The 12,243-nt window shown below is 34.6% G+C and overlaps 1 protein-coding gene across 2 annotated transcripts in view; it reads left to right on the top strand.

The window, feature by feature from the left end:
• The window catches only part of TMTC2 (transmembrane O-mannosyltransferase targeting cadherins 2), a 235,389-nt gene extending 223,518 nt beyond the window's left edge, over nucleotides 1-11,871 (top strand). The window contains exon 12 of one of the 2 annotated variants that reach the window (XM_039704131.1): nucleotides 8,971-11,871. In XM_039704131.1, the coding sequence (XP_039560065.1) occupies nucleotides 8,971-9,150 (180 nt within the window). In that variant the 3' untranslated portion in view covers nucleotides 9,151-11,871. The remainder of the gene's footprint in view (nucleotides 1-8,970) is intronic. The other variant, XM_039704132.1, reaches the window with a different exon arrangement.
• The last annotated feature ends 372 nt before the right edge of the window (nucleotides 11,872-12,243 follow it).

Here is a 12,243-nt window from a genome sequence, read left to right on the forward strand (position 1 = left end):
TTGGTTACCTCTTCATTTTGCGTTCACCTGAGTCTGTTTACCACAGTTAGTTTTACTGGAGAGAAAATGTGCAATCCATTGTACCTACCCAATTGAAATGTCTCCCATACAATGAACAGCTTTATTACTGAGCTGAGGAAGTTTTACTAATTCTTCAGGTGTTCCAGTAAGGATTGTCTTCCTTAACAATAAATCACTTTAATCTGACATTATGGTTTGTAACAGTGCCAGTTGCCTCAACATCTGGCTGCCTCAAGCTTGTTGCAAACAATTACAGCATGAAAGAAAATACAAACTTCTTCCAATAAAGCAGCAACAGTAAATAAAATCCACAATAAAACCTCTAGATTAAATTCCATAGGAAGATTTGCTGTATTTCTCTTAGATTCTATGGAGATGAATGATTAATATATTTATGGTGGATTTATTTGGTGGAGTTTTATTGCAACTCAGTAGTTCTACTTCATTTTTTTCACATTCTGACTGCACTTAGATGCACTTAAAATTATCAGACATTTTCTGTTCTTTTTGAAAGATCCACGATCCTTCATTAATTCCTTTTGGAAAATTCTATTCAAATACCTACATTGATAGAGTTTTTTTGCTGACTAGTTCACAAGTTGAATGTTTTACCCATAGTAGAGGAGGAAAGTGCTCTCTAAACAGAGAGTATGGAAATTGCACAGGAGACAAACATTTTGGCTTGGGTGGAAAAATGAGCTTGAACAGAAAGTTCGCTGGTAGAACCCTAAGTTGATTTGTGTGGGATCCTGTGGTGTTCATACAGAATGAGTGAAAGATGTAGTAAAAACTGAAGCAAAATAATCAGTCAACTACTGTGCATTTAATTGCTAAATACTGTACAGGGGACACCTGCAAGTTACTGGCTGTCAAAAAGTAAGGCATGAATTTTTATGAATTACACAGAACACTGTAATTCATTCACACTTCAGCATTTTGCAAAGGACCTCTAGTATGTGCCTCTCTTCTCAGCTGCTCTCATAATTCTGTGTGTAAAAATCAAACTCAAGACAAGATTGGGCATAACCTTATTGCATTAGGTAAAAAGCATGGAAGACCAAAAAGGACAAAGAGAAGAAAAACATGCAATGCCTCAGAAACTCCTAGCATTTTCTTTTCTGTAATGCTCTAAGACCACACTCTGTGGCTGTCTTAATGATTGTGCATGATGGAAGCTTTAAAAAAATTAACAAGATTATTGTTCTTTGTGCTCAGAGCAGGTATGTCAAGTTGCATAATGATTTATACAGTGTGCCTAAAAACAATGCTTTTTGACTATAAATACCTAAATAGTTTGGGAAAACATACAGTTATATCAATATTAATCTAGTTCTCTAGCATTTAATTCAGTTGTCAGCCAAAGGTGCCAAGGATTGTTGGAAAGTTATTGTTCAGCTGAACATTTGAGTGGAAATATTGGAAATCTCATTGTATTGAGATTCCTCTAACTAGAACTTAGTTAAATTTACAATTGTTTTCTAATGACACTTTATTTGATTGGAAAAATGAACATGTTTTATGCTAAAATGCTAATAGTGTGAGTATAATTGTGATTAAAAATTCTGATGATCTGTGGATTAACCTTTTCTGAAGATTAGTCAGTTTTGATTGTGTTCATGTGGACAGCTATTCTAATCAGTCCTGCATGTGAGCTGCTGGAGTGAAGTACATTGGTTTTTTTTCACATTTTACATTTCTTTTAAATTAAAAGTGGGCTTTGTCTTTAGGCAGCAACACAAAGCCCTTTACTTTTCTTTTTTCCAAGGTTTAGAAAGAAAATGCAGGTAAAAATACATTTATTCACTAATTGATTTTCATTTTAATAAACTTACTTTGTCTTAATATGACAAAATTCTGTTAGTGAAAGATTTTGAGCAATTTCTATTTGTCATTATGATAGTACACATGACATTTCTGTTCACCAGGTCTTTCATTTGCTTGAAGTACAGACTTCTTACTTAGTATGCAGCATATTTGTGTTGGATAAGGTAAATAAGTTGTTAAATGTTTTATAATCATAACTATATATTAAAATCATCAAATTTCAGACAGTTGGGTTTCTATAAACAAAAATTAAGGGTGTTTTTTTTGTTTTGTTTTAAATCCTAAAGTGTGAGGAAAACTGAATAAGATTGTCCTGTCCTATACTGATGACAACATTTAAGCTGGAAAGCAAAGAAGTTTAATTAGAAACACTTTGAGGTCTGGAAAATGTTACCTTTTAAAAAAAAAATACAACTGTAATATGAAATGCTCATAACGTATGTTCCTCTTTAGCTTTTATTGTGGTAATACAGGTATGTTATCTAAAAATGTCCATCGCAGTTTCCATATAAACTGAGTGATTTCTAGGAGACTTCTTAAGCATAAACCAAAGCAATTGATGTATGACCATTGGGAAAAAAATGTCTAGTTACAGAGAAATTACAAGTGTAAGTACATTTTTGTGGGGTGTTTTCAGCTGTTGTTAGGATCCACAGCCTTTAACAGCTGTAACACGTGCTTTTGTTAACTTGCTGATCTGTAAACTGGCCTGCCCTCAACTTACATGAAGGCCAATGGTAGCTAGTTTTTCAGCATCAAGATGTAACATGTATCCATATATGGTAGTTTGGTTTTGGATAACTATGTTTATAATATGCTGAGCAGTCTTGGAAGGTTGAGATGAACAAGATGTTGAGGGGGAAAAAAAATCTCAACTGGCTGGAGAACATTGACAGTAAAATGTCCCCTATTGATGTGGTAATTTGAGAAACAAAGTAGACTGCTTGATGCTTCCTTCCTATGCCAAGTCTAGAACTCATCCCTGACTCACAGCTGTGGGTTTCCTTTATAATGCTGATGTCTCAATCCAGAAGCAAACTGAATTATTTCATAGTGTGCTTGTGGATGAAGACTCCCACATCTGTCACCCATAAATAGGAGAAAAATGGTGAGAAACACTTCCTTCCCTTTTTAATTTCTGGCTTTAAATGTGTATATCAAATGTACATGTCATTGTAGTTTGCGATTTGAGATAGAAGAGTCTTCAGCGTTTCAAAATACACAAGGTTAGATGCATACAATTTCCATATATATCCTTCTTTCACCAGGTGGGTTAAGGTGTCATCTGCTTTAGGTGTCCAGATGAAAGTATCTAAGTTTAAAAGAATTAAAAAAACTAAAAAACAAACAAACCATGACCTAATGTTTTTGTAGTGTCATCAGCTGTTAAGGTGACCAGGTATTAACTCACTCTGGATTTTTGCCTTATTAGCATAATATATTATCCTCACCCAAGACTATATATAAATAGTGTTCAAAAGAAACAGTTTAATTACTATTTACTTTTAAAAATAATTTTATTTATTTATTATTTCTCTGGAGGTCCTTTTTTTTTTCAGAGTGTTCATCTTGCTTGGAAATGTGTAAATTTGGTGAACAATGAATGAGGTCTCTTTCTATTTAATGACATGTTATAATAGATAAGGTTATTCTCTATTCAGTGTTAAGAACATACTCTTAAAGATGATGACTGAATCCAAGGATCCATTCCCCTCTAGAGCCTTGGTTTATTGTTCTTCAAATTTATATAGCTATTTATATTACTCATTCTTACGGTAATTAGATAGGGACACAGGTTCCCTTTGCAGCAGAGATGTTTAGGTCCATTTCTGACTAATACAACAATGGAAATTGTGCTCTGTGTTCAAATTCATACAGGGTAAATGTTTTCCTCTCCATTTCCTCTCTTAACTATTTAAACTGAAAACTGTTGTTGACACAAATGCATACTTACTAAAATTGTTCATAAGCAGATTTGAAATTTAAGTGATGTACTTTTGTAGAGAGAAGTTGCAAAGCATTTTTCGATTTTAAGAGCTTGCAAAGATGTTGATTTTTTTGTTTGTTTGTTTTCCAGCAGAACTGAATTCTTTGCTGTCTGGTTTTATGACACCAGAAATCCTTTTCAACTTTGAATTTTAGCTTTCTTATTTTGTCTGATCCATACTACTTTGCAATACATCCTGTCATCTTGATCCAGAATGTTTTTTGCACCAAATTATCAGTACCTAGACAATTGAGTTTTGTTGTCTTAGCCAGCTTACAGGAGATCAGTGTCTTGTGGTTCACGTACTGTTTGTGACAAAATACCACACACGGCATATGTAAACTGCAGTTCTTTAGAAGCCTGGTAGTGAGAGAAACAGGTAGAAGCATGAGTCTCTCTCCATAACTTCTGCTTGATTTATCTGAGAACACCAGATCACTCTGATAAAAATGTCTGCTTCCATGTGCCACTGATGAATTTACAGTGTTGTCAACGGAGAGTAAGATGCAGTTGGCAGCAATTGTCTCTCAGCATGTTCCTCCCCTGCTTTTCTTTTCACCAGTAGTAAAAGTTCAAGAGAAAATTCTTGCTATCACTGTAGAAGGATAAAAAAGGGCGTGACGGCGTATTACTTTGTGGCCACTGATCAGATGCAGCAGTCCACCATGATTTTCTCTCATGCCTAGTGAGCCGTTCTAGAATTAATATTCTGCTGTTTGACTCCTCAGTCAATGTACCCCCTGTGTGTCTTCAGTTATCAAAGAGAAATATCTGAATTCTTCACTCCTTTTAAACTTGAAGTGCTGGCATGAAATATTCATTTGTGATTGATATTTTGTGTCCTTCTCTAACTCAAAAGAAATTCTTAAAAGAAGGTGTCCTTAATTGCACTTTTTTAAAACAATACACAGCCTCTGTGTTTCTGGTATGTTGGCCACACTTATTACAGTATTCATTCAACAGTCCTGGGGTTGTTTTGAAACATCTACAGTATCAGACACAGCAGTAATTCCTTTAAGAGCAAGATGGATTTTCGCAACATCTTTTCAGTGACTCTTTAAAATGGGTAATTCAGAAGTATCTTGCACTTGCGATTCTACTGGGGTAAAAATTGCCATAATTTCCTTAGAAGTATCCCAGCATCAACAAAATGCTCTTTCATCTCAGAATCTACTGCCCTGATCTCTGTGGTGTTGAGCAAAGGTCATCTGTAAGCAGAGCTTTGAGGAAAACAATTTCAGATTTCCTTGCTTGTGTTTGGACTGCTCTTTATTCATACTCCTCTGTCATGCAAAAGGTATATTTGTGCTAGATTAAGTGTTTGTGTATTTGTTTCTCTCTCTGTAACTTCTTTGACCATGTAGGAGTAAAATTGTCTTTTTGTGTTTGGGACTATACTTCTGCTATGGCATTTGTTGTATGTGGAGCCAGAGATGACAAACAAGAAGACAGTTAATCTTCTATGTCATCAGATTGATTCTGTTTGTGGGTCCAATATTGTATACGGTTACAGTCGTGTAATCCTGAAATACTACTCAGAATTATTTTGAATTATTTGAACATTCTATAGTTCTCTCATTTTAGAGAGGACTTTTTGATAAGATTTTTGCGTGGCCCAGTGCTCTCCTTTTACTTTGGTACTTAAGGAAAAATCTGAAAAAATTGTCATCAATGTAAACCAAAACCACCTCAGGCAACTAAATGCTTGCCTTGTGTTATTTCATTATTCATTAACTAATCTGTTATTCCTTTTCCCTCCTCCCCATGAGCACCTTCCCCCACCGCCCCCAAAAACCACTAAGGAAACAAGCACACCATGGTAAAATGCTAATAATGGGAATAATTCCAAATAGACCATAAAAGACAGCATTTATAACCTCAATAGAAATGCCAGTCAGCTATTTTTGATGTAAAGCATCTGTCTCCAGAAGGAAATGAAGGCAGGCCTGTTTCTCCTTTCAAGTCTCTGAAGTAGTAGGTGGTGTCATTTGTTATACAGTGCTACAAGTCCCATGTTATTGCAGTGGTAGCTGCTGACTGCCTTTGTTAACCTACTGAAAAGTTTTATCAGCTGTCTTTAATAAAAGACAATCTATGTGAAGCAAAAGTACAGCAAATGTCTCTTGCTCTCTTATCCTCTGACCATCCTTTTTAAATGCCAGAGAGCAATGCCACTGATGAAGAATCTTGTAGATGTTCAAAATTCTTGTGACTGTTACAATAAACCGTAAATACTGGGGTGACCGATATCCTAGAAAGTTGGGGAGCAGTCTTTCTAAAAATTTGTGCACTTCCTTATCTGAAATGTAAAGGAGCTGGAACAAACTTTCTGTTCATACCTGAAATGATTTATCAATTCACATTTTCCATGTATAACTTTGTATAGAACATTAATGACCTAGAATTTGTTAGGCCTGCAGGAAATCAAAAATGGTGTGTAGAAGTTGGAAAATTTCAGTTTAAAGGCATGCAGTTTGTTAATTTTATTTGTTTTTGTTCCTTGCTCTTGTGAAATTATGTACCAAATTAAAGACATGATGGTAGAAGAGTTTCTCAGCTAGGCATATAGTCTTACATATCTGATGTTCTTGATTAGTCCCATACACACACCATATTTTCGGGAGGGTATGGAGGAAATGGGGAGGAATTCTGGAAGCCATATGAGACAACTGAGTTATTTCCTGCACAGTAAGTTTTGTGAATGCTGTAGAATTAGCTCTGAGCACATTTAAACATGTGTTTTATTTCTATGAGTTTTTTCTAGGTTTAAGGTATTTTTAGTCCTCATCCGTTGTAAGTTTTGTCTCAGTGCAAACACATGCATAGTTATAATCCAAGTGAGAGGACAGCTCTGTGTCAATCACTTCAAGAAATCTTTTTCATTCATGAACTCTCATTAAACAAATAAATATAATGACAAGAGGGAATGGACATTCCTACTCATGATTTGAGAAAATTCTCTCAAACTATCTGAAGTCTAATAATGAATTAGATATAGGGGTATTTAGACAGTCATCAATGTACATGGGAGCTGATTTCCAAGCATTCTTCACTTTAACATCAATTAGCACCCAGAACACCTGCAAGTAAGGAGTGTATTATTTCATTACAAAACAGTAGGCAAGACTGAAACTTCAAAGATGGAGCTTTGAAAATATGGCTGCCAATATGAGTTATGTGTAGCATAGATTACATTTCAGGGGCCTACTTTCCCTTCTTTTGAAGAGTATTTAACTGATAAAATGATATAAAACCCAGCTGGCATTTTTTTTTTGGTTGTTTGATTCACAGTAGAATTATTTACAGGAGGTGGAAAAAAATCTGTCAGGGTAAGGCAAGAAAAAGTAAATCTAAAAATTACATCTTCAGATTCCTCTTCATTAGCGTTGTGATGTTTACAATAAGGAGAGCTGAACTAATTTTGTTTTGCATAATTTTGAAACTCTGTAAGCCATTTCTTCTGAAAATTTGAGGCATCACAGTTCTTCATGAGTTTTTGTGATGTGTGCATTAATAGGTTAAAAGAAGCAAGAAGAAAGCTGAAAAAATATGAATATATAGTATGAGAATATAAAGCATTGGAATTATCTGAACAACATTTCCACCACAAAATTTAGGTTTTGGACATAAGAATTATAGGGATTTTGTTGGAGCTTGATTAAAAAGGATAAGAGTAATGAGTTTTGCTTTGTAGTGGAGAGGCTTGGAACAAAGATGTCTCCCTCTTCGTAATGATTTCCTATTGCCACATCTGGGAGACCAACTGTAGTACATATTTTATTGGCCTTATACCTAACGTATTTTCATACAATCATCATATGGTTTGGGTTGGAAGGGACCTTGAAGATCATCAATTCCAACCTTCCTGCCATGAGCAGGGACACCTTGACCAGGCTGCTCAGAACCTCATCAAACCTGGCCTTGAACACTTCCACAGATTCTCTGGGCAACCTGTTCCAGTGTCTAACCACTTTCCTGAAGTTATTGTCACTGGAGAGCTCCTAAAGCATACCAACACACCCTCACAGTAGTCCGAACTTGATATGCCATTCACATTTTGAATACTATTTTGTGCAGAAAACTGATGAGTGGTGGCTTGAAACACTTATCCTCTGAGGCAAAATTATGTGACTTCAAAAGTTGAGTTTTCCCAAAGCTCATTGAAGCTTAGGCTGACCTGAGGGTGAGAACCATAGTGAACTTTGTGTGGGTTTTTTTCCTCATTTTTCTTTAAAATGAAAAGTACTGGTTTGACAAATGCCTTTACTGTGCTCTCACTAGGATGTGAATACCTTTGGTGCTTGCCAAAAGGTAGGTTAGACTCTTCAGCTTCATAAATGTGCTTTTCTGCCCTTTTAATATTTGTTAACTCCAGTGACCAGGCATGTTGTTATCATGAAGAACCTATTATTTCATAATGGAATGACCTAGAGATGAAAAAATAAAAACAAGCTAAGCATTTTGTCTTAGCTAAATATGAAAAAAATTCTAGTAACATAAGCTTTTAAATTGATTTGTTACACAATTTTAACATCTTTATTATTAAAATAGCATTTTTCGACTACTGTTAATTTTATTAAATCATTCATTAATAAATAATTTCCACAACCTGCATCTAAATGGGTATCCTAGAACCCCTGGACATCCTTAGAATCTGAGACCAGGCTGTATTCTCTGCCAGTTACAATTAAGACAAAGAGAAGAAAGGAATAAGTTCCAATTATTATTGTGTTAATTATTTCCAATGATTATAAACTCTTTATTGGCAAGGGGTTTGATTAAAATTAAATTCTTGTTGCTAATTCACTCTTGGATTACTTTAATCTTCTCTTGGAACCTGTGTTATGCCAACATTACCACATTTAAAGCTTTTTGAGTTCTGTGTTTTCTCATTAAAGAGAGAAGTCTTACGTCTGTAGGCACTAGAGCTTGACCTGTTTAAAGCACAAACTACACAGCAGCTGTTCAGAAACTTTTTCTTGTTATCTGTATTTGCTTAAATTACTAAATTGCCTTCATGAAAAATCAGCAAACATAAGGGAGTAATTTAAGTGGAAGAAGATTGTCCAAAAAGAAAATATTGAAAATATTTCTAATATTCCTCCTTCTTTTTTTTTTTTTTTTTTAATTGCTACCAGTATCCAGCTGCCCTAATGAATCTTGGAGCTATTCTCCATCTGAATGGCAAACTAAAAGAGGCTGAAGAAAACTACCTCCTTGCTCTTCAACTTAAACCTGATGATGTCATCACCCAGTCCAATCTTCGCAAATTGTGGAATATCATGGAGAAACAAGGTTTGAAAACATCCAAAACATGATGATGCGAACTGAACTTCTTTTCCTTGAAGTGGTTAAACCCAAGAACTTGAACTTCCACAGAGTTGTCAGGTCAGAGAACTTGCTGGACTTGACTGCAAGGATCAGAGGTCCTAATTGCTGCTAGGAGAAGCTATTCTGCTAGAGAAATAGAAAAAGGGAGACTTTGAGGGATTCATGAAGAACTTGTCACGCAACAAATATTTGGAACAATGGCACGTGAGAGAAGCTGTTTCGGTATATTTGATCAAATAATTGCAAATCCCATATTGCTTATTTTTGGGTGGGTACTTGAAATGTATACTGTCATAAAAATATTAAGAAAAAAATCACACAGTATACACTAAGCCATATGGGAGTTAAAGTGGTAATAGTAGGTCAAAGTATTTTGCTGATACTGTAACTCATTAAAATGTGTACTAAATCCAGTGTGTTTGCAGTTTGTCTTAATGCTGCTGTATCTCACTTTTGAACCACTTGCTAGCCACTTTCATAGCTTATATGGCCCATTTTTTCAAACCTGTCACATAATTAGGTGACAGCATTGCAAGTTGTTTACTGAGAATATGCCTGATACTTCAGCTTGCTAGCTAATAGTGCAGTTTTCTTGAGATACGCAGTCAGATTTCTGTGAGGTAGACAGAATGACCAAGGAGCTGTCTGTATTCTACATCAGATGTAGTATGTGGGCTGGTAAAAAAAGACTAGAGGTGTGATTTAGTAATACAAACAAGAGGGATGTTGGCCCTGATAACAAATCAGTGTGGTCAGATTGTCATCTTAGAAAAAAAATTAATTGGTATTATAGAAGAAGGTGTTTGACTGTCTTTACTTTGCTATCAGATAAGACCAACTTTAAATTGGACTCTGCATATTATATTTTCACAATTACTAATTAAAATGGGATTTGAAAATATTAGCGGGTAGGCTAAAATGAGACTTCATGAGCAACTCAGAGAAAAGGGAATGTTATGCATTGATGAGGCTAGCAAATAACTGAAGGGACTCGATTTGACCATGCTTAAAATAGTGTAGATTAAGAGGAATCAGTAATGGTGGTTGCCAGTTACTTTTTGTATTGTTGGTGTTTAAAACAAACCTATTCAGATTCTAACCAAATATTAGCATTCTGTTTGTATTCTGACACATGCTAGCAGCAGAGCTGTCAAATATCTAAATACACTTTTGGTGAGGTTCAATTTATTTGTGTTTCAGAATGATTTATCCGCATTACTATTTTAGTCTTCAGATCTTAAATGTAAAAATAATTTATTTTAAATTTAAGTATATGAAGCTTTAGTAATTCTTTTTTCCAGGCCATTTGTTAACTGCTTTTTTCCTTTGGAATAAGTATTTTTGCTTGTAAGAAAATTTACTATTTCATTTAATGGCCCTTTGGTATCTGTTTCAGTATTCCTTTCATAATGATAGATAAAACGTTAAAGTGGTAGAGCACCTTGAACTGAAGCTTCTTCAGGATCTTCTGTTAAAACTCTTTATTAATGAAAAGGGGTTTGGGGTTTTTGCTTTATCTATTCCTTTTTAACTGTTGAGCACCATTCCAACAAAAATGTAAAGAACACCTTGCTGTATTTATTTATTTATTACTTGACTGCAGCAATGTTACCTGCCATTAACACAACAGTCTCTAAGTGTTGCTATTTCCTTTATTTGGTTTTACTTGCATTTGTTTTGTGGTTATTGTATGTACCGAATGGGAAAGGGAACACTTGAGTTATACTCTACGTTCTTGGTCATTCTACCCTTACACTTGGATTTTAAATCTGTATTGAAATAGATTGGGGAATAGCTGTTTCAAAGACAGTATAGTAGAAAAACTGTAGCTATGTGTATTTTCTTTTCTTTCCTCTTGCTCACTAAAATACCGTAAGTTGCTAAGTTTACAACTGGCCCACCAGAAGGGCCAGAGGGGCAAGATTGTTTGGTTTTGTGGAGTGTGTCAAGTTTTTCTCAAATAATGTTCTTGCTGGAAAAGCAAAATTGAAGGATCAAAAGTTGAATTTCTACTTGATTGTTGAAACCAGTGTTAGAATACAATGGTAGCTTGAACTTATTCTCCTGCTTTACTGACTTTCTGGGAAAAGATATAGAGATAGATAGTAAGTGTAACTGAGCTTGGTATAGAACTGTGGTATCCTGCAGCTTTATTTGCCCAACAGCCATCAAACTTCGATGGCTTCTTGGTCTTAATCATTCACCAGGTTATTTGTCTCCTTCTACTTGTACTTATTCTTGTTTGGTAATTTGTATTCATTGCACAAAAGGGGGAAGAGGGGAGCACTCCTGTGATACGGTGTCATGCTTGCATTGATAACTGGTTTTGTTTTTTTCCTTAAAAAAAAAACAACAACAACAAAAGAAAAGGAAAAGAAAAAAGGACTACCGTAAATTTACCAAGAATGTCCCTGAATACATTTTTTTAATATAGGTCTGGGCTTGATAACTTTCTTCTTTTGGGATAAATTTAAAACATGTTTAAAATATGTCTCTCTGCTCAGGGATTTATGGTGGATTATTGCAGACAGTGCTAAAAAAAAAAAGAGCACAAGACAAGTTTACTAAATTAAAATTTTATTTTTTGAAAAACTGTTATTTGTATAAATTATCAGATTTGTAGGCTTTCCTTTTTGTAGAAATAATTGTTTATGTGCCAGATAAAAGAATTTCAATTTTGTTTTCAATAATAAAGCATTGATAACTAATACCCTGTGTATTCCTTTGTGTTACTGTAACAGCACTTTTAGTTTTTTAATTGTTCTAATTTAATGAGTACTCTTGATTATTTTATGTATGGGAGAACTGTACAGTGTAAGTAAAATACAACCTGCCACATTTGGCTTTCTTCTATACTCTATTGCAATTAGACTTCAGTTGGATATTTTCAAAAAGGTTCCCTGAAAGCATTTTTTAATATTTATACTCCTAAATCTAGCCAAAGGGATGTGATAACTATCATATTTGATTATTGTATCTAAACTCTGTAGGAATAAAAGCAGATTAATATATTTACAAAATACTTTTATATTACCATAAATACATGATGTCAGTAAAAATGTTGCTAAAATGTAATTGGT

The sequence above is a fragment of the Passer montanus genome, unplaced genomic scaffold, assembly GCF_014805655.1.
Source record: "Passer montanus isolate IOZ18808 unplaced genomic scaffold, ASM1480565v1 scaffold17, whole genome shotgun sequence".
In the NCBI taxonomy this organism is placed as follows: Eukaryota; Metazoa; Chordata; class Aves; order Passeriformes; family Passeridae; genus Passer; species Passer montanus.